Source organism: Physeter macrocephalus, chromosome 12, assembly GCF_002837175.3.
Source record: "Physeter macrocephalus isolate SW-GA chromosome 12, ASM283717v5, whole genome shotgun sequence".
In the NCBI taxonomy this organism is placed as follows: domain Eukaryota; kingdom Metazoa; phylum Chordata; class Mammalia; order Artiodactyla; family Physeteridae; genus Physeter; species Physeter macrocephalus.
In genome coordinates this window covers 51375029-51398708 of record NC_041225.1, presented here as the reverse complement: position 1 = coordinate 51398708, position 23680 = coordinate 51375029, and the positions used below count along the sequence as shown (strand labels likewise).

At 40.7% G+C, this 23680-nt stretch overlaps 1 protein-coding gene across 2 annotated transcripts in view; it reads right to left on the bottom strand.

The window, feature by feature from the left end:
• Positions 1-23680, bottom strand: part of RASGRP3 (RAS guanyl releasing protein 3) — a 41668-nt gene that overhangs the window by 6774 nt on the left and 11214 nt on the right. The window contains exons 9-13 of one of the 2 annotated variants that reach the window (XM_055089112.1): positions 21727-22002; positions 14641-14718; positions 11087-11203; positions 5732-5847; positions 3042-3189 (exon numbers count right to left, since the gene is read on the bottom strand). In XM_055089112.1, the coding sequence (XP_054945087.1) occupies positions 3042-3189; positions 5732-5847; positions 11087-11203; positions 14641-14718; positions 21727-22002 (735 nt within the window). The remainder of the gene's footprint in view (positions 1-3041; positions 3190-5731; positions 5848-11086; positions 11204-14640; positions 14719-21726; positions 22003-23680) is intronic. The other variant, XM_028496965.2, reaches the window with a different exon arrangement.

Below are 23680 nucleotides of genomic sequence, written 5' to 3'. Positions count from 1 at the left end.
GTAGTTGTGGCACGTGGGCTCAGTAGTTGTGGCTCGCGGGCTCTAGAGCACAGGCTCAGTAGTTGTGGCTCACGTGCTCCAGAGCGCAGGGTCAGTAGCTGTGGCACACGGGCTTAGTTGCTCCGCGGCATGTGGGATCTTCCCGGACCAGGGCTCGAACCCGTGTCCCCTGCATTGGCAGGTGGATTCTTAACCACTGCACCACAAGGGAAGTCCCATGTAGCAATTCATTTGATGCTCACAATATCCTTATGAGATAGGTAATAATAATTTCCTCATTTTTACAGATGAGGAGACTAAGCTACAGAGAGGTGAAGTCATTTGGCAAGATCTCATAGCTAGTAAGTAGGAAAAGAAGAATGTGAAGAGTGTGTCACTTCAGGGAAAGAGAGGAAGCCATTGCTCCTGGGAGTTTTGTGTGTGATCAGAACAAAAGCCGCTGATACAAGACAAGAAAGGATAAGGTTTAAGAAGCATCTGAATCTCTGGCTATGGCACGTTATTAGCATAGCTGCAGAAACTGCTGAAGAAGATAAAGTCAAGCACGAGTCCCATGAGGCGGGCAAGTCAGGGCATTGCTTGCTAATGCTTACTTAAGAAGCAGGAGACAACACGAGGCACGAAGAGGCTCTGGGTCAGCGTGCCAGCCAAGGACAGGAGAGGGTACTTCCCACAGTCTTTGATTTAGAGACCTCAGGCTGTTGTAAGACTTGGAGTGATTGTGGTGGAAGGAGTACTGGACTGGGAGTAAGGAGAACCGAATATGAGTCATGGTTCTGCTGCTAGTGATCCATGTGACCTTAGGGAAGTCATTTAACTTCTCCAGAGCTCAAAATAAGGGAATTAGCAAAATCCTTTCAGCTCTGGAATTCTAATTCTAAAATCAATGTATTTCAAGCAGTGTCTATTTGTCTTCCTTACCCTTAAAATGGAATTTATTTCAAAAGCAGGTGGTCCAAGCACTAAAAAATAGTTCCTTCTATTCCCCCACAGTTCCTCTCAATGACCCAGCTAGAGCATGGTATTTATAAATCCCTTTGAAAACCAAAGAGCTTTTTAAAATAGGTGTGTGAGTAAAGATCAACTCAAATTATAGCAAGGAAATTAAGTATATTTTGAAAAATAAAAAGGGCTATTAAAACTCTGAATGAGTTAATTTCGATAAAGCTCCAAAAGCATAAAGGAACACTAAAAAAAGAGAAAGATTTACTCTGAGCTCTGTGGTATGCAACATGTCTGATATCATTTAATCACCACAACAACATGGCAGGTAAGTCTTAACCTCCTCTTACAGATAGGAAAACAGAGACTCAAAGATGATCAATAATTTGGTCAAGGACATAGATTAATAAGGGGCAGAATTGAGATTCAAGGTCAGATTTCCGGACTCCAAGTCCAGAGCTTTCGATCTGATCAGAGCTGCATCAAAAACCTAGCACCAACAAATCCACTCTGATGAGTTGGGGAAGGAAGTGTGTGGAAGCTCCCAAGAAAGCCTACCTTGCTGCTTCTATAGAACCAGAGCCTCCATGGAAGGGAGAGACATCCAGAAGGACTGGAGAGCAGAGACAAGACCTTGAGATTTGATAAGGACCTACCAACTCTCACACCACACCATGGGTCAGACGTCTCAGCCTGACTTTTGGCTGTGCCAGGCCAGGGCCAAACAGATTCCCTGGGCCCCACTCTGCAGGAGAGAGTTACACATGGCTCCGTACCACTTGAGCATTTTTCAGGTCTAGATACAGGCAAAAATTCCCATCAGAAGAGAGATACATGAAAAAGGAAAAGTATTTGTTTGATGATAAAATGGTCAGGTGATGCAATCCCAGTGGTGTAGCTGGTAGGAGAACCTCTCCTTCCCTGGGGTGGGCTAAGAGAGCTGGTTAGGCTGCCTTGCCCCTTGATCACAGCAGCTTCTATGATCACGGGGGGGGGCCATCTTTGAGGTAACCACTGCCTCTAATTTACCTATTCTCAGCGGGGTGTGTGCTTGAATTCAAACTCCTGCCCTTTGGCTCCCCAAAGCCAATTATTCAAGACTGAAAGCGAAAAATGTAATTTAATGGGAGCGTATAAGATATCAGCTACAAATTCCATACGGGTCCACAGGGGGACATGACTGCTGAATGAAGCTAACAAAACTGAGCTGGCATCTGGACAAATGCCACTCACATGGCTGCTGGGCTACCCTTGTGTAGAGTACTACATTTTCCATCTTACATTACTTGGATATCAACTAGAAGATGTTCAGAGCTCGAGGGTCTTTGTTTAACACCAGGGCCAAACCTGACCTTAGTTGCTAAAGAATCATCAGATGTGGGGAAGTGAGGAGTACAGCCTTCATTTGTTGCAGTGGTGCAGGTAAAGCCAGAACACCTGAGTTTGAGTCCTGGCTCTAGTCGTTACTGGCTCTGAAATCCTGGGAAACTTGCGTTATCCTCTCTGGACCTCTCTACCTTCATATGCAAATGGAGAGAGAAAAATGCCCACCTCATGGGCTAGTTATGAGGATTAATTACACTAATGCCTCAGGAAATATTTTATTACTGTCCAATGCCGAGTAAATGTTATTTATTATTATAACCATCTTCTCTTCAAAAAGATTTTTTTCTCCTTTCTGAGTTATGAATTATGGAGCCATATCATGATAGATTTCTAGTGACTGACACCATATGAAACAAGAGCTGAGAGGAACTGGCTACAATAAATATACCACTTAATTGCACTCAGTGATGAATGCCAGGGCTCATCAGGCAGAACTTTTTCCTGGCAGGTATTAACAGACAAACTGCTCTCCTGAGTTAATACGCCTCACCAACCTTCCCTGTCTTCTCCAGCCCTGCATTCCTAGAAAGAACATAGCTAAATCTGCAGATCTTGCTTTTGTTTTTAATTGAATGTTTAATTTCAGGGAGCCATCATGTTTTACTTTGGATCTAAGGCAGACAATGGACTCTGTTCATGTATCATTTCCCCACATTCTCAGAATACTGCACAAATCACTACATACAAGAGCAAGCAATGGAAAACAGACTTACAAATCCTGCACAGTGTTCACAGAAGGTTGGCTTGAGATAGGTCATCTCCTGAAAATTATGGACAAATCCCGGTCCCATTTTACAGTGTAGTTGGGACTTAGCTCTCAGGAAGTAAGCCATCATTTCATCTTTACTAATTAGACCATCCCTGTGAAGAGAATCAAAGAAGAGAGGGATCTTTGAATACCATGTTGCTAAGTAGTTGCCACACTTAAATCACTCACCTCCCAAACCTTTCTGGCCAAAAGCAGTGGGGGGAATGTTCACTTTCCTGTCTCATCTGAAAAGAGAGAACCTCAAAGGACAGCTTTCAGTGTCAAAGGCTTTCTTAGCAAGCAGAAGACATGTGTGTGTGTGTGCGCGTGTGCGTGTGTGTGTGTGTGTGTGCACTGCAGCACAGAAAGTCTTCTTCATTACCAAATAGTAGCTTCCAGAAAGACATCTCCTTTCTAGCCTTTGCCTCACAATAGAGTTTGCAAGAATTGGTTTGCTGGAGAAAGGCAGAAAACTGTGATAACTGGACCTACCATTCTCAAATTCATTCTGCCTGATGTCATTACCGTTGGTAATCTTTTCATTCATGTCTTACTGGCTCACAGACCATTCACTAGAGTGATTCTCCTAGATCTTCTCCACATAGAACCTCTGGTTGCATCTACCACCACACACCCTGACTTCTTGTTTACCAAAAAAGATCAAATCCATTGGCATAAGGGAGCTGCATACTGCCTTCTCTCCACACCCTTCCATGCCAGTTCAGAATTCCTTTATACCTCGTCGGTCCTCTCTTGGGGTCATTCTCCCATCCCCCACTCTCCAGCCTCTCCAGGACCATGCTCCTCCTGCTGCATCTTGTCACCCACTCTTTCCTCTGTTTACAAATACACTCAGGACTTCCCCTCCTTAAAAATGTCTTTCCTCAATCCTGCCTCCATTTCCAACATTTGTCTGTTCCCTCTTTCTTCTCTTACTCCTGAAGTTTTCAAGAAGAGTACTCGTTAGACATTTTTTCCATTTCTTTCAATTACTCTTTCCTCCATATAATCAGGTTTCTAACCCACCATTCTACTGAAACTGTCACAGTGACATCCTCAGTGGCCTTTTCTCATTCCTTGAACTTGACCTCCTGGCAGCATGTGACATGGGACAGGTTTCCTCCTTTCTAACACTCCCTCCTCCACGGTCCCCTGTGATTCCACGTAGCCCTGGTTTCCCTCCTGCCTCTTATGCTCCCCCTTTGCCAGCTCTCCTGCAGGATCCACGTCTCCCTTTCAGCTTCTGCATGCGGGGAGAGGAGTCCCTGAAGCTGCATTCCTCAGGTCCCCGTGTTCATGTTCCTCTAAATTTTCCCATCAGAATGTGCTCACACTCCTGGAACTCCAGCCTACACAACTGGGCTGAAGACCTAACAATCTACATCTCTTGCCCTAACCGTTCTCCTGAATCTTGGCGCCATATCTTTGACAATTTGTTAGAATCTTCTCCTGGATGGTCCACTCTCCTCTCAAAATCAACATATCTAAGCCTGTCTGACAAAAGAAATCATGTAAGCTATGAATACTTTAAACCTTCATTTTTAGGGGAAAAAAGTTTTTTTAGGAAAAAAAATATATCTGCTGGGACAGCCTCTGTTCGAAACAAGAACCGTCAGAGAAACAAAATGAAGACTGGGAAGTGATTTTAAGTTCATGTTCTATGAACATGTCACTGACAGAAACAAACTGAGGGAAGAAGTGGGTAGTTAGTGGATAACTTAAGTTTTATTTTATAAAGGAAGTGTATGTTTCTAATAACTTAAGTTTATTTTAAAAGCATTCTCTGTTATACAATGAAGATGGATTAAGGTTTTAAGATGTTTATGATAAAGTACCAAGGCTTTAATTTTCGTTTAATTCTCACACCAACAAAAATATTAGAGAATTTTAATGTGATACAACTTGGACATTTAACCAATATAAAATCCAGCATTTCATTACAGATGATTTTTAAACTAGGAACTAATCTCACATAATTAAAAATGAAGTGATAAAATTATTAATGCCAGGGTTTCTTGGCAAATTTTTTAAAAAATCATTATATTTTTCTAATGATCCAGGTTTTAGCCTCTGAAGTTATTTAATCTCTCATGAATCATTTGAAGCTAAAGAGAAATATATTTTTTCCGTTGTTTCTCAAGACAACCTCTGAACTAGCAAAGGAAAAAACAAAGCATAAACACTTCTTGGCTATCCGTAGCCATCACCTGCTCTCCTGAAGATCGTAAGTAATCTAAAAAAAGATCTTACTTACTTAATGACTTTTAAGATTGCCCCCGGGTGCACTGATGCTGAGGACTCCACCATGCTAGATCTAACTATATTTAATCTCTATTCTTTTTTGATGGAGGTTTTGGGGTTGATGAACTAGCTAAGTTGCAGCAGTAATATCAGAAATGGAGAGCTGGGCTAATTTGCAAGTGAGCACTTGTACTTAATTAACACCGATGATGTGGTCTGCCCTGTGATTCCACCCAGCCACTCATGTTTGTGGACACCAAGAAAAAAATCAGTGAAAAGACACCTTAGACACCTTTCATCAATACACTAGGATCAACTCTGTCAAGACGTAAATTAAAGGTTTCCCTGCTCTCCTTTCATAGTAATTTTCTGCTTCGGGACAGTTGCATTACAATAAAACAAAATTAAACTTACTGATCTTTGTCCAGCACACAAAAGGAATCCAAGAAGGGAAAATTGGCAGCTATACTTTCAAAGTCCTCTTGGGAGATGTACCCGTCCTGGTCATGGTCATAATTTCTAAACACAGACTGCAAAGGAAAGGCAAATATTTATTGAATGACTATTTACGAATCAGCCTCTGAATTGTTATTGGGAAAGCAATGATAACTAGCATATTACTCTTTCTATCAAGGAGCTTGGAATCTAGTGGGAGATAACAAAATTGAGACACCTTTATGGTATAATGAGATATTCTCAGCAACGCTGAGAATAAAGACAGAGTGCTTGGGGATAGGGGGAAGGGAGATTTTAAAATGTTTCCTGGAGAAAGCAAGGTCTAAACTGAGACCTCAGGGTTGAATAGGAGTAAGGCTTGGTGAATTCACAAATGCCAGTACCATGACAATAGAAAATGAAACTTTAAAATGTTAAATTATCTCAAAAATCAAAGTATACATTTAATGCAATTGCAGTCAAAATCCCGGTGGGAATTTGTTTGAAATGAACAAATTGATTCTAAAGTTCATATAGAAGTGAACATGTTGAGAATAGCCTAAAATTGTTTAAGATGAGGAGTAATGATCTCAGGCAAGGGAAACAAAAGCAAAAACAAACAACTGGGACTATATCAAACTAAAAAGCTTTTGCACAGGGAAGGAAACTGTCAACAAAATGAAAAGGCCACCTACTGAATAGAAGATACTTGCAAATGATATCTCTGATAAGGGGATAATATTCAAAATATACAAAGAACTCATACAACACAATAACAAAAAAAAACAACCCAATTAAAAAATAGGTAGAGGACCTGAATAAACATTTTTCCAAAGAAGACTTACAGATGGCCAACAGACACATGAAAAGATGTTCAACATCACTTATCACTCATCTCAGGGAAATGCAAATCAAAACCACACAGAGATACCACCTCACACCTGTCAGAATGGCTATGATCAAAAAGACAACAAATAACAAGTGTTGGTGAGGGTGTGGAGAAAAGGGAACCCTCATGTAGTGTTGTTGGGATTACAATTTGGTGCTGCTACTATGGAAAACAGTATAGAAGTTCCTCAAAAAATTAAAAACAGAGCTATCATACAATCCAGCAATTCCACTTCTGGGTATTTTTTCCAAAGAAAACAAAAACACTAATTTGAAAGATATATACATCCCTGTGTTCATTCCAGCGTTATTTACAATAGCCAAGATATGGAAGCAACCTAAGTGTTCATCAATAGATGAATAGATAAAGAAGATGTGGTATATAAATAAAATGGAATATGACTCAGCCATAAAAAAGAATGAAATCTTGCCATTTTTTGACAACATAGATAGACCTTAGGGTATTACGCTAAGTGAAATAAGTCAGGCGGAGAAAGACAAATATCATAGGATTTCACTTGTATGTGGGAGCTAAAAAACAAATGAACAAACAAAAAAAAACAGAAACAGATTCATAGATACAGAGAACAAACAGGTGGTTGCCAGAGGTGAGAGGAGTGGGAGGATGAATGAATAGGTGAGGGAAATTAAGAGGTGCAAACTTCCAGTTATAAAATAAACGAGTCACGGGATGGAAAGTACAGCATGGGTAATATAGTCAGTAATATTTTAATATCATTGTATGGTGACAGATGGTAACTAGACTTATTGTGGTGATCATTTTGTAATGTGTAGAAATATTGAATCACTATGTTGTGCACCTAGAACACCTAGAAGGTCAGTTATATTTCAACTAAAACAATGACAGGTAATGAGGGGCAATGTGCCCTATCAGAAATCAAAACTGCATTAGTCAAAACAACATGGTATTGTAACTTACTGCAGAGAGTACAGTCCAGAAACAGATCCATATGTATGTAAGAATTCAGAATATCAAAATGTATCTATTCAAATCCACAGGGAAATTACGGGTTATCTAATAATTGCTGTTGAGTTAAATGGCTGATAATCTTATAAAATAAATTGCCCCCAAACTAAATTCCAGATGCCTTAAATATTTTAATGTAAAAATAAAGTTATAAAAAACCAAAGGTAAAGAGATAAAAATATTTTTCATGTTTTATTACCTTTGAGTAGGAAAGACCTTTCTTAGGATGACATCCAAGTCAGAGGTCATAAAAAAGTATTTCATTATAATAAAATGCAAAATATCTGAATCAAAAAAGCACAATTAACAAATTTAAATATAAATGACAGAGAAAATCATTTGCAACACTTACGAGAGGAAAGACACAAAAGGAAAACAGACGATCACCAAAGTAAAAATACAAATGGACAATACATTCATGGAAAGACATTCAATTCTGCTAGTAATTATGGAAATACTAATGAAACTTTTTTTTTACCTCTCAAATTGGAAAACATTAAAACAATTGATAATTTCCTAGGGTTATGAGAAAATAGGCACTCTCTTACCAAGTTTGTAAAGCAAATAGCCACAATCTTTCTGGAGGACAATCAGTGCTTACTCTGACACAGCAATTCCACTTCTAGGAATTGTTCTAAGGAAATAACTGAACAAGCTTTCTCAAAGATATACATGTATATATGTGTGTGTGTGTATCGGGGGGAGAATAAAATCATGCAAGATGATCTACAAATTATCAGTGATTAACCCTAGACAGAAGAAACATCAAGTCCTGAAAGTAAAACTTTCTATTTTCTGTTTTATGAAATATTTTAATATTCAGCTTTTTAATTTTTTATTTTTTTGCCACACCACATGGCTTGTGGGATCTTAATTCCCCAACCAGGGATTGAACCTGGGGCCATGTCAGTGAAAGTGCTGAGTCCTAACCAGTGGACCGCCCTGGCTTTCTTTATAATCAGAGAAAAATAAAAAAGATTTTTTCCATTGCCCTCTGCTAAATTGGATTTTCAAAGAGTTTGTAAGTTCTCCCTGCAAACACATGTATGCAAACTTTGACTTAGAGTCCAGTTATAATGAAGCAATCTCTCTTTCCCCTGTGATTTCTTTTTTTTTAACATCTTTATTGGAGTATAATTGCTTTACAACAGTGTGTTAGTTTCTGCTTTATAACAAAGTTAATCAGCTATACATACACATATACCCTCAAATCTCCTCCCTCTTGCGTCTCCCTCCCACCCTCCCTATCCCACCCTTCTAGGTGGACACAAAGCACCGAGCTGATCTCCCTGTGGTATGCGGCTGCTTCCCACTAGCTATCTATTTTACACTTGGTAGAATATATAAGTCCATGCCACTCTCTCACTTCGTCCCAGCTTACCCTTCCCCCTCCCCGTGTCCTCAAGTCCATCCTCTATGTCTGTGTCTTTATTCCTGTCCTGCCCCTAGGTTCTTCAGAACCATTTTTTTTTTTTAGATTCCATATATATGTGTTAGCAGATGGTATTTGTTTTTATCTTTCTGACTTACTTCACTCCGTATAACAGACTCTAGGTTCATCCACCTCACTACAAATAACAATTTCATTTCTTTTATGGCTGAGTAATATTCCATTGTATATATGTGCCACATCCACAACTGCTTCAGGAGTATTTTGGGAAGTAGGCAAAGTATAAATGAACAAATTACTTAATTAAAAATATGATTGTTTAGCACCCATTGCAAGTTTATCCATAGATAACTGAATTTTTTTGCAAGTCTCACTATCAATGCTTATCCATAATAAAAATTGCTTAAAAATGAACTATTATGGAGTACTTACAATTTATAGTTTAATACCCATATTTATACTGAGAGTACAAGATTTTTTGTGGAATAAAATCCATTATGGAAATTCAAATGAAACCCAGCCATTTATTCAATTAAATCAACAGTACTCAATCTAACCAAACTGGGCCAACCTTCCCCCGTGAAACTGGAATTGGAGAAAAGAGATAAGGTACAAAGGGGTGGGGGAGAAAGAGGCTCCTCGTGTGGAGCAAGGAAAGTCTGTCTGCAGAGAATGGAGTGAGCATTCAGAGAAAAGCAGAGGAGAGAGTAGGAGAGAAAATACTTCTTTCATTTCCGGATTCTAGACCTTCCTGAGCTGCAACTCCATGCACCCAGATCCTTTGCCCACCTTCCCTGGCCCCAGGTTGGGTCTGTCACTACCACATTATCACATGGCCTCCACTGGACCTGATGGCTTTCTCATCCCCTTCCCTCACCCTTTCTAATCTCCCCTTCCTGACTCCCATGCCCCATGCAACTTTTCTTTCAGCACCTCATAGTTCCATGGATGATCCAAGGTATAGAACATTCTTTTTCTGTAAACATCCTTTCCCAGCAAAGAGCACATAATATCCCAAAGACTTGTTCCTATTGCATCTGAGGATGTACCAATCCATGAATGGAGATGTTTAATCAATAATCACAACTTCTAGTGCCTGAGATATTTCCATCTTTCCCACATTGGTGCAGCTACTCTTTTTTTGTTGTTTTTAATATGGAAAACTCTGACACAATCTTGCCCTTCATTAAGTGATGTTTCTGACCTACATGCTGTTGTGCTGCGGTGTCACAGACCCCCAAATATATACAGCTGGAGAAACTACTCAACTTACAGTATTTTTTCCTACCCTCAGGTAACCAATTTATCCAGCATTTTATTATGACCCATGTGGGTTTTTTTTTTTTTTTAATAAACTTATTTATTTATTTACTTATTCTTGGCTCCGTTGGTTCTTCGTTGCTGCCTGAGGGCTTTCCCTAGTTGCGGGGAGCAGGGGCTACTCTTTGTTGCAGTGCACGGGCTTCTCATTGGGTGGCTTCTCTTGTTGTGGAGCATGGACTTTAGATGCGTGGGCCTCAGTAGTTATGGCATGTGGGCTTCAGCAGTTGTGGCACGCAGGCTCAGTAGTTGTGGCTTGTGGGCTCTAGAGCACAGGCTCAGTAGTTGTGGTGCACAGGCTTAGTTGCTCAGCGGCATGTGGGATCTTCCTGGACCAGGGCTCAAACCCGTGTCCCCTGCATTGGCAGGTGGATTCTTAACCTCTGCACCACCAGGGAAGCCCCCCATGTGGGTTTTAATGAGTAGATTCTAATCCTCAAACAGTCCCTTGGGTTGCAGGGACAATGACAGAAGTGTCAAATGCCTGGGGAAGTGAGGGGTTCTAAGTAGCTGAGAGTATTTGGGCAAGTGAGAACTGACAGACAGGAAGGGGAAAGGGGGCCTTCCTGGGAGGTTCTTCCCCAGAAACCAGTGCCAGGTAGAGCTAAGTGTCTGCTGAATTGCTCTTCCTTGCCAGAGGGCTGTTTTCATGGACTCCATCTGATTCCTGGGCAACCAGAGAATATTCTGGAAAGAGAAAGGGGACTCCTTTTAACTGCTCACTTTTAACTGTCCCTCAACCACTTACCTCAACTAATTTCCTTATGTGCTTGTTGATGACTGTAGGATCTGGCTTTGGCATCACGCCTGAGGCCCACTCCAGGGGCACCACGGGCTTGGTGGGCGTCGTAGGGGAGGTAGGCTGCTGACAGAAAACACACACGTTTTTCAATTTTATCTGGGGCCTCGAGCAGTTTGGACCAGGGACACTGAGAAAGCCATATAAGTTTTGCATATTAATATCAGTAAAAACTTCTGTTTATGTAGTACTTAAATATTTTGAAAACATCAGTGAAAATTTTGTTAATGGAATATTTTGTCAGTAGAATCTAATCTGTAACTAAATATATATTTTGTTTAACAGCAGCCTAGATTGTATTATTTTAGGTGGAAAAAAATATTGCTCTCCCAGCTCATCCAAAAATCCTATCCAAGTTCCCCAGATACTACTAAAACACCCTTAAACATCTCTATAACAATCCATACAGTGTTTTGCTTGTATAATACAAAGCACATAAAACACCAGTTATCTAATTCTTTAATAGTCAGTGCTAGTGATAAATTAGGTGTGTGCAGTAAGTGGGCAGCAGTGCACAGCCAAGTTTATGTCATCTTACCAGCATCTCTCTTAATATGCTTAATCAGTTCTTGACGGTTTGGCTAATCATTAGCTCTCTCGAGCCCCGCTTTGGTGAACTTGTTTTCTCCACAGGTTCTTCCACGTTCTTGCAAGACATTTTCACTTAATAATGTGGAGAAGATGGTAGCAATAATGTATAACTCGTTTATACAACACAAGTGTGAAACACAATCCTATCGGGAGCCAAGAGTGCTGTGCACTTCGTATCCTCTCCCTAGGGATCTCATACGATGAAATATTTTTGCTGGTGCATGCATACAAACCTGTATTAGCAGGTTGTTTTTAAATTTGATACCGAGTTGGGGCTAACCATTTTGCAAGAGGAGTTGAGGCATAACTATACGGATTTAAGCCTCTACCAATGTTGTGAGGTGGGTGCTGCTGTGAGCTACAAACAGGACAAAAAATTATCTGCCATCTGAATATGGTCACTCCCACACACAGTTAGTTTCTCTCTCTCTCTCTCTCTCTCTCTATCTCTCTCTCTCTCTCTCTCTCTCACACACACACACACACGTGCTCACATATCTCGGCTCTTTCGGTAAAGCCTTTCATCTTGTTGATATAATAAAGGATTAAACCTTTGGTTCCCAAACTATACAGCAAGGCACACCCCTCCTCTGGAGCACTGTGACGAACTCAGAGGGTTATCAAAGATACTTCAAACTTCCAAGGGAAATACAGCAATACTCAATATTTGTCAATAGCACACAAACTACCAGCTTGAAGTAGTTCACAATTCACCCATCAGCTCATGCCACATTTCTATCAATGATATCATGTCTTTGTGAAGCAAAAAATCAATGTGGAACAAGCAATAAGTGTGACAGTATCCAATCTGATTCCAAGATTTAAGAAATTGTACCGTGCCCAACAGGCACACATATCCATTAGTAATTGTGGTTATTTAAGAATGAAATAAAAATGTTATTTTTTTCAATGTGTGTGTATTATTTTTTCAAGCAGGTAATAAGCCATTAGAACATCAATGTTTATACATATTTAGTTGCTTGGACCTAACTATTCTATAAGTGGAACTGTTAGGTATTTCTTTTGACCTAGAGGTAGCATGAAAAAACTGAGACATGAATTAAAACACAAAAAATTATGAGGCACTAAGGGTGCCATGAACAGAATACGGTTGAGAAGCTCTGGGACTAACTAGGTGAGGTTGGCCAGTGCTAACTGTAAGCACATTAAAGCTACAGGCTCTCAGTAATATAACCCTGACGGGAAATTGTTCTTAGTTACCAGTATGTGTCGAACACTAAATACAAAATAAGGTGACATTCCACTTAGAGAAGAGACAGAAAGGGATTGGGAAATGTGTTTTCATAGATTCATGGGATTTTAGCACTTGGAAGGGGCTTTGAAAGCTTCTGCTTTTACAAGAGATAAAAAGGCTTTTTTATGTTGGATGGAAATGTCTCCTAAAATTGGTAAAACTTGATCCTGAAAATAAACTAAAGTAAATCTAAAAGGCACAAATCAGGCATGTGTGGTAAAATGGTCATCCTTACCCTGTTTCTGAACGAGGGGTGGTGGGAAAATAATGGGCAGCATCATGCTGTAGAAAAAGCACAGGCGGTGAAGGCAGACAGTCCTGAGACCAATCCAAATTCTCCTACTGACTGGCTCTGTGGTCTGTGTAAGACACCTATGCTCACCAGACTCTGTTTCCTTAACAGAGTTAATGAGATAACATATATATTATGACCTGCCAGGCATCCAACAACCAACAGGTGGCAATTAAGGTGCCTAGTTATAGGTAAAGGAAGGTGTCAGGAGGTGGCAATGCTGTGTGTGCACGTACAGGACAGCTTCATCACACCAAAGCTATGGAATGAGAGGGGAGCTTATGAATTCCTTTTTTTCAGTAACATTACTCTTCTTTCTAGCTCTCTCTTCATCACGCTAACTTTGAAGAGTCTGGTCCTAACCCCTCCCTTTGCCTGTGCTGTATCTTCCCACATGGCTGCCTTCTGCAGTGTCCCCAGGAGATGGGCTTCTTGGGGCTGGCAGGGAGGGGAACGTGGTGGTGGAACCACCACAGACATTATTTTAAGAACAGATGCTACCAGGTCAACTGACTCAGACTCAAGTTCATAGTCTCCCACCTGGCCTTTACTGTGAACAGCATTCACAGTCATTCTGCCTCTTTCAGTTCGATGGTTCAGAATGGTAGTAGGTATTAATAGATGGACAGACTTAGGCCCTAGGTTTGCTGGCAATGTGCCACAGAACTCAACTGGTACGGAGGTAATGAATGAGACCTTCATAAGAAAACAGATCTCAGGATACAAGAAGCAGACAGAAATTTTTTTTTCAACATGCAAACCTGATCATCATTGTAAATTTCATATTCACCCAGATATTTTTTTTTTTACTAGTGCAAAGCATATCTGAGCTACAGTCCACTTGCTAAGAGTAATGAGCAGTGTACATTCAGTAATGCAGTTTCTTCAACTCATTATATAATGTTTCTTTACTAAGAGTCAGCTATCAATTAAGTGAGACTCTATCCAATGTGATACTGAAATTCTGAGCTGGATGAATCATTAGTAGAGAAATTTGTGAATTATGATTAGGGTATTTAAAATTTATTAAATCTAATTTTATGTAGAATCAGTTTTTTTAAAAAAAGCCTAGAATGGTCATTCAAATTATCGTTCCTTCTTTTTTGGGGGCGGGGCAGGTTCTCAGAGGGAACATGGAAGATCAACAATAAAACAGAGTAACTGGAAATGATGTTCTTTGTTAGCTTCTAATGTGAAGAAATAATTATCTGTCAGGGCTAAGCTGTTCCATTGGTAAAATGGGAAGAATATAGATTTTTAAATTCTTCAATTGTTAGATCACAAAGCACTACTGTAATGGCCAATTATTGTAAATAAAAAATAATGGTGTTTGTCACTGAACCTGAGAGAGAAAACAATACTCACCGATTTAGAATTTCTAGGCTCCAGCACCAGTGATAGTTTGTAAATATCATCTTCTGTGTGATAGAGGTCCAAAGAAAGCTATAACAAATTAGAAGGGATAAATAAGAATATTGAATCATTTATTTACTTATTTACATTACTGAAAGTTTTCCAAACTGAAGGCTTAAGTTCAATGTCTAATAACTTGAGTGAGTGTAGAACATTAAAAAGGTAGCATGCAGAGGTGGAAAATGAAATTTTTTTTAAAGAAGTTTTAATATTTTATTTTTTGGCCATGCAGGATGTGGGATCTTAGTTCCCCAACCAAGGATCAAACCCACGGCCCCTGCATTGGAAGCGCGGAGTCTTACCTACCGGACCGCCAGGGAAGTCCCGGAAAATGAAATTTTAAAGAGAAAAAAGTTAAACCTAGTGTGGTCATCAGCATTAACAAGAACCATTGACTCAATTTTTCTTGATAATTGTTGAGTAGCTCCTAAGCACCAAGCACTGAGCTGGAGATAAGGGATCCTTGATGTTACAGGCTAGGACCCGGGACAGGTGTACAAAATAAGACTTGGAAATGGAATAAATGGTGTCTTGGAGGTTTGACTAAAGAACTGCAGAAATAAAGGAGCAATTAATAGGTTTCTACTATTTTAGGGCATTGTGCTAAGTTCTGGTGATATAAAATGGTATAAAATCATTCCTGCCCTCAAGGGCCAGACACTTTATTTGACTAAATAGGACCTGAACACAAAAAGATATATTCACATCAACAAAAGGCAACACATGCTAAGTGTGAAGGAAGTTGCCCCGCTCTAAGTGCTATAGAAATTTTTCAGGGAGGCAGCGTGTAAAGCATGAGGGAGAGGTTTTGGAGACTGGTGGGTTTGAGTTCAAATTCTGAGCCTGCCACTGGTTCGCTCTGTGGCCTTGAGCCAGTTATTTCCTCTCTGACACTCAGTTTCCACTTCTGTAAAATGGAAATGATCACAAAAGTATCTAATTGGATTTTTATCAGGATCAAATGAAATAATGCATGTAAAGTACTTCACACAGGACTTAGTACATAGGGAAATCTCAGGAAATGTAATCTGGTGTTGTTGATGTTATTGTTATTATTATAGCTGTTACAAGTACTTTTATTATTATGTGTGGGGGCCACTGAGGACAGAAATGATCAGGATGGATTCACAGAGCAACTTGTGAACTAGGACCTAACTGGGAGGACTTGGAGAAATAAAGACAGAGAGAAAGATCAGGGTAGGCAAGGATAAGAATGTAAATGAAGATCGAACTGCGTGGATAAAATCTGCAAAACCTTAAAATGCATGGTCCCATTTACCTAAAACAGAAGTCATAAGACTTAAAATAAGCCTGGATAATACCCACACGTGCCCTTCAATGTTAAGAACCTGATGAATCATACCATTTTATCAACAGGGAAGGGAACAAGGTGCCCTGTCCTTTCTCTGACCATTTAAGCATGAAAGTTTTCCTTTAACATATTTTGTCTAAAGATAAAGGCTTAATGTGAAAGGCTTTATTCCATTTCCAAGTCTTATTTTATACACCTGTCCCTGGTCCTAGCCTGTAACATTAAGGATCCCTTATCTCCAGCTCAGTGCCTGGCGCTTAGGAGCAGAGAAAACTCAGAGGCACAGGATGTCTTTCAAGGATTTATCTTGCTGTTCTATCTCATTTAAAAGAAAAAGAAACTGGCATTATAAACTGTCATTTTTGCATCATTCATTCAACAAATATTTATTGGTCACCTAATATATGGCGGGGACCATTGTAGTCACTATTCTAGCTACTAAATACAGCAGTTAAATTAAGGATTTCATATATCTGGTCATGTATTGCATTATCTAGACTTTGTCATCTAAAGGTTTTTTTAAGCATAATAAAATTGACTTTACTATAAAATTGCCCCAGTATCATTTCAGATCATGAAAATCATGCTCACAAAGAATGCACACTGTATCCACCTTCCTCTGAACAGCAGTCACTTCTACCTCCAGGGGCCCTGCCTCTTTTGCAGGAGAGGAACTGTCCCCATGTCACAAACAAATGCTTTGAGGAACCAGCCCACCATATAAAAGAGTGAAGGGAGATGCATGAAAGGGATATTGTGATAGAGACATTGGTATAACAATGTATTTGGTAAAAGAGTTTTGCAGATATGATTAACTTGGGGATCTCTCCTCTTAGCTCAACAATAAGGAAAATTTGTGTTGATAAGTGGAATTTGACACTGGATCTCTGGGTTAGGGAAGCAATAGGGGAAGGTGTGATCACTGATGAATGGGAGATAGCCACTACTCATCTAAGGCAAATTGTTGTCAGTTTGATGACAATTGCCACATCTAATTTGTCAAGAGAAGTCAGAAATCTAGAGTTTTATATGAAATATCCTCATTTTTAAGCACTGGCAACTAATAACAAATTTTTTTTTATGATTCCATGTGGGTCAAATAAAACACATCTGCCATGGGCAGTTGCCCACTGTTTTATAAATTCCACAACAGAAGACTCTACTGGTCTCTAAGCTTCATGAAAGGAGACAGTACATTTGTAATTCCACCTCTATAATCCCAGTCCTAATTTGCTACTTTGCATTGTGAATGCGACATAGACAGAAAACTGACTGACTTCTTCCTTTTGACTTCCTTGTTGTCAGGAGTTAATCCGGGCTTTGATGAGTATGTTCCTGTCCTCCTGACTCTTCCTCTGATGACAGCACTGGCATCTGCTGGAAAGGAGAGGCCAGCAGTGCAAGAACATCCAACCAGAAACCCAAATAAGCCACACACTAAATAGGGGAGATGCTCTTTCAAAAGACACAGAACATCCCTGAGTATTTTCATATGTCAGATGGACAGATATCTGACTCTATGATGGAAAGATTCTTGTCTTCTCCCAATGTTTGCTCTCCATTTATTAGTGGTCATATGAACATAGGCAAGTCATTAACCTTCTTGAGTCTGTCTCTTGATCTGTAAAATGGGAATCATCAATAATAGCTCCCTCCCAGGATTGTTGTGAGGATTAAATGAGCTAATGGTGTCCAATGGGATTTGTTTAGAGGGCCACACAGATGGGAACTGCAGGGTTTGGCTCCCAATCAGTGCAGCAGCCAAATGCCACTGTGCTCATCCATGAGTGCAGAACTGCCTTCTGGGTTACTCTAGCCATCTCTCTGCTTTCCCTGCCGCGATCCTACTTGCTTTCTCGGATCTCCTCTGGGCCTTACAGCCCTGCAAAAAGTGATCTGTTCTACTTCCTACGCACCTTTTAAATAATATAGGCAGCTTGTCAATGGGGTTTCAAAAATATTTATTTGTGTCTAACATATTTTAAGCTTGTTTGTTTCTAAAAAATGTTCTGAGTCACTGTTTCAGGTTGTTGCTTTTACATCCAAGCCTATCAGCAAAGATGGCTGTGGATTTAGTCTGCACCTTAGGACCGACATTGTCTTGACTGGAGAATTGTAAAATAACACACACTTGGTCATCAAACTATCTCCATTCACCATTTTTGCAATTCTTCCTCTTCCTCATCCTCCTCCCTGTCCTCCTCCTCTTCTTCTTTCTTCTTCTTCTTCTTCTTCTTCGATTGTAAAACTACAGGGGCTTTCCAGTAATTTGCATATACTCAGAATGATAAATGTAACTGATAGATCTAAAAATACTATGAAAAAATCAGACTATTTCATATACCATGAAACAAGAAGCATCAGTTTAAAAGCTCCTGGTTACATGAATTGGGATCACAATGGAAAATGTCTTCTCCAGATCTTCCCTAAAAAGGGGAACAAACCAAATCCCAACAGTTTGGTGGTGTGGTCCTCTTTCCTTCATGTGCCCAGTACTGTTCAGGGGGCTAAGATTACAATGATAAAAATGGCAAACATAGTCCCTGCTCGCAAAGATTTTATTTTGTAATTAACTCTTTCTTTACACAACCCTGAAGAGGGAGATTATTTAGTTTTCACAGATGCAAAATAAAGTAAATGTCAGCAGTATTCCCACATTACAGAGTAAATGTCCATCAGAGAGAGAGAGAGAGAGCGAGAGAGAGAGAGAGAGAGTGAGAGCTGCAAACTGGGATTCAGAAGTTAGCTATTTGCAAGCCTTTTGTCCGTTATGAATCGCAGCTTCTTCATTTCTAAAATAGGAAGGGGCAGGGGTGATGTTACACCCTCTGACCTGCCCAGGCTACATCACAGGGTGTGTGTGAGAATCTACTGAGGAAATGTATGTAAAAAGTGCTGTGAAAACTGTAATCAACTATTACAGAAAGTTCAAGCGTTGCTATACAGCCTACTGCACAGAGCAGGCATTTAGTAATTGTTCATTAACTTAAGAGTTCTCATTTTCTTTCTTCCAGGGCTCTCAATCATATATCAGCTTCCTCACCTGGGACCATGTTTAGAAGCAGTCACTTCAGGCAGAAACTTGATCTAGAGTCTTAGAGCAAAAAGAATCACCCCTTCAATGCTGTGCTTAATAAGAATGACCTCACATGCATTTGGGCAGCTGCAGTCAACGTATGGTTCTAATCTCAACATGTATGTGGTTCATGAAATGCTCACTGGGCTCCAGTGAACACCTCCTGGGAGTCTCCTCCATCCTCATTCTGAGGAGATTAATCTGCCTAGGGCCAGGAGGAATGAATGCACCGAACTTTCTCCTTGGTTGTGGGGAGAGAGGAAGGCTTTTGGCTTTAAATAGAAACTGGCTTGACAATCGTACTCATCTGAGGAACTGTGCTATCCTGATGAGCCACTGGGCTGGAACCACAGAATCAGGTTGACACTTGGTTCCTTAGTCCCAAGGCTCCACCATTCCTTACATCTAGCACCACAGAAGTTTAGAGCTGGATGAGATCTTACAAATGAGCACAAAACCCTTTAGGAAAAATCCAAAGTCAAGACTAGTTAGCAAGGAGACAAAGCTAAGTAACTGCAGAGGCAGGGCCAAAAGCTATGTCTCCCATTTGAGATTCTTGCCACTATATTACACTATACTATACAACACTGCTGTGACTAAATATGGTGCTTGGTGGCTTCTAAATTTTCCTTCAGTTCCTGAGAGAGAGAGAGAGAGAGAGAGAGAGAGAGAGAGAGAGAGAGAGACACAGAGAGACTGAGAGATTGAGTCTTTTTCTTTTTTCTTTCGTTTCCAGCAAAAAGGAATTATTTCTTAGCTTTTACTTCTGGAGTTCAGATTTTCCATCTGCAGCTCCAAAATTTCATTCAAAATCCTTTAGTATTTCTCAAATATCTGTCCTGATGTTGCCTGCTGCATTTACAATTCAAATTTCTTTTCCCTACTCCATCATTATCTTTTATCCGGATGAGGAATTGCCCAGCATAGGCAGCTGCTCATGAAGTTCTCCCCCAGCTCGTGGAGGCAGCCTGAGCACAGACACTTGGAGCTTAGGCTACCCCCCGAGACTGGTCTGCAGATATCACCTGTGGCTGTGGGGTTACAGTCTGATTGGGGCTGCAACTCTGGTCACTTATTCATGGAAACAGATTTACATGGCAAATGGTTAATAAAGGCAGCTGCCTGGATTATTGTGAGGTTCCCCCACCCTAATAGAGAATGTCTGTGTGTTTACTATTTGTTACACAAACTCAACCCCAAGAGATTTGTGCTTCTGTGGTTGGCTACTTCTGCTTTATACTAAGAACTCAGCTGCCATTATTGCTTACACCTAGGGGTTCTCTTCTTTGGTAAACAATTCTGTGTTCTAGGAACAGTTTGTGAGAAGGTCTAGGAACTGCACTCTTATCCCAATGCAGCAGTCCTAGAGGATTTAGCCCTTCGGAGCTCCAGCGGGGTTCTTGTTTTCATTCCCCATGGCCACTGGAGGAAAGCAGTCAATTCGGTGTTGCAGCCAAGTTTCAGATGCTACAGTGTCATAAACCCAAACAAGGAAGTTGCTCTTCCGCTTGTTTAAGCAAGGGTGAGAGAATTTGCTTATGCCTCTTTCCCCCTGACAAAGAAGCAGCCAATGGGAAATGTTCTCTACTACACACCTGTGTGTCTAAAAGTGCTAGGACCTAGAGACCAGCTAATGGTGTGTGCCGCCAAGGCCAAAACGTATGAGCAGTAGGTGAATTTCTTCCAACCCACTCCTAAATACAGCACCCAGTTCATCTGCTGAGCTCCTAAATATGCCAGGTATTGGGTGGGCCAAGAAGTTCTTTCAGGTTTTTCCGTTAAGATGTTATGCAATACTATGAGAGCTGCTGGGGACGTGCGATGTATAAGGCAGGTAAACAGAAAAAAAATCTAATGTCAAGTGATACCTCCTATAGATAAGAAAGTACAAGGGCAACACATGTGACAGATGCCTTACTGCTTTGGAAGGAAACAGAGAATGCTCCAGAAAGATAGAGGCTTTTGAATTTAAGCTAGTCATGGTGGGGTTGGGGGGTGGGTAAGGAAGGAATTTTCCAAGAAAATGCAAAGCCAGAAAGTAGAAGACAGCAATTTGTGGTGGAAAGTATAAGTCCCACATTCCTCAAAGGCAGGGGTGATGCGGGATCGGGTGATGACAAACGAGGAGAAACTGATAGTCAGAAAACAAGTCGTGAAGGGCTCCAATGGCAGACTGGGACCTGCATCTGGTGGTTTGGGGAGGTTGGTGGGGGTTACGGGGAGGGAGATCTCAGAGGAGGTCCATGCATTACTCCAGGCTTCAACTACAGCAGTGCAGTGAGGATCAAGAGAAGCCGACGAGTTGAGGGCATATAGAAGGAGGTGATGAATTAGATGAGTGTGATGAGGTGCTGAGGACACGGCTGGAGGGCCTCTCTAAGAACTGCAGAAACCAGAGCTGTGGAGGCAGAGACTGGGACCCTCAAAGCAAAGGGAACTTTCTTTACTCGGAGATTGGTGTCTCAAGTTGCTCGGGTTACAGGTGTGAGTTTCCCTCCCTTCATCCTTTGAGATTTCTTCCCATCTACTGACCCTGAATTCAACCCCTCCCCAACCCCCATTGTGAATTGCTGGCATGGATCTTCCTGCATACCCTGGGAAGTGAGGTGCAGGAGAGTTATTAGCACAAACTCCAGTCCATTGGACTCACCGTGAGCAAGTTGATCAAATCCAGGTTGGGTTCCAAGTGGTGAGAGGCATTCTGTAGGGAGACCAGTTCACTCAGGGTAACGGAGAGCTGGTGCATTTTCACAATGTTCACTTTGTTCTCCTCCATCCAGTCTGGGAAAATGACATGGACTGCTATCAAGTCTTTCAAGTGGACGCCAAGGATTGGGATTTTGAAGCCATCACAGTCGGCAAAGGCCTTGCGGTAATTACAGTAATTGCCGTTGGAGGAGACCAGCTCCATCATTTCATTCCAGTTCTGGGAACAGATGGAAAAGTAGTATTTTGAAACAGCCTTCCCTTCTGCTCACCCTCAGGCCCAACAGTGTGTGGCTAGGAAATTCCTTGCCTACTGAAAGAAGTATCAATTGCACCAAAGTTGATGCAGTGAAATATTAACCAGGGAAAAGAAAGTTAGAAAAATGTACTAGGTTTGGCTATAAGTTGGACAGCCTGTTGCATTCTGCAGCAAAAGAGAAATAGCCCACACCTCTGCCTACCTACTAGGGGTGTTGAGATGTTAAATAGCATCATGTATATATAAGTATTTTGTAATCCATGGAAATATTACAATCCACAAATACAAGCATGTATTGTATTGAAGTATGTAGTATATTAAAATTTCCTAGTTGTTCCAAGAAAGTTGCATTCAAGATATAACTTGAAGGGGCCAGTATGGGGTAGGAACAGTCATACTGATGTGTGAGATAGCTGTGGTTTTGGACTCTGCCACTAACTAGGAGGGTGACCTTAAGCAAGTCACTTCACTTTGGGGGACCTCAGTTTTCTTTTCTGTAAGAAAGAGGAGTTCAAATAAATAATTTTTGAAGACATACTGGTGGTTCCAAGCTTCTATGAGCCTCCACTGAATTCTTATTCTTTACAACATTTAAAATATGTTTTGCTCTTTACTGGAAATTCAGTACTAATCTAAAGGAAAATGAAACACATAATGAGCCCCATTATACTTGGAAAGGGTGCAGTGTTTGAGGCCACTCAGCAGTGCTTCTGTGGCTTATATTCTCCTGTTTATATGCACAAGCGATTGTTGGTTGCCTAACGGCAGCCATACCTTCCTAATAGACCCGTGTGTCTACTTTTGATCAGTCTACTCTTTCCCATGTGTCTCAGATGACGCTGTTTCCATGCCCAGATCCAAGGATGGTTTCTGATCTACCATCTTCATAATTCCATCCGTCTGGTTTGTGATTGGTTCAGGAACACAGAGTTAAGCCAATCAGTACATTGTATTCCTCTGGATACTGTTATTGGCCCAGGGGTGGGCATGTGATTTGAGATGGTCCAATCTGTCTAAAAAAGAAGGTCTTTTATTCCATGGGCGCAGAGCTGAAGAGAGGTTTTCCCTATCTCCAACTTTCATAAACAAGAAAGCATAATTTTCCCGTTGCTGCAGACAGCCCAATCAGGAGGGAAACCGATCCGATGAAAAACAAAAACTAAAACAAAAACCTCATACTCAGAGGAATACAGAGCAACTGAGCCAGAGCTCTGATCAGACCATGCCTGGACGGCCCTGCCTCTGGACTTTCAGGTATGTGAGACGATCCATTTCCTCATTGTTTAAGCAATTCCAAGATTTATTTTTTTTTTAACTTACAGCTGAAAGTGTCCTTACTGATATAGCAAAGTACACGCTTACAAGGAAATCTTTTCATAAGGATGAAATGTTCATTTTTGCTCAATAAGGAAAAATATTATTGTGGTCTGGAAATAAATATGGCAGAAAAAGTTCAGTTTGGGAAACAATCATTGCTTAAATTTTTTTTTTTATCCCTGAAAACTGAGCTATAAATCTGAGGGCTTTCTATACAAAAGATTTCTTTCTGTCCCCCCTTCCTTTGTGTCTTCCACCGTGTTGAACACAGTACTATGAATAGAGCAGGTGTTCAATGACTTCATGTGAGGACGGGACGGTA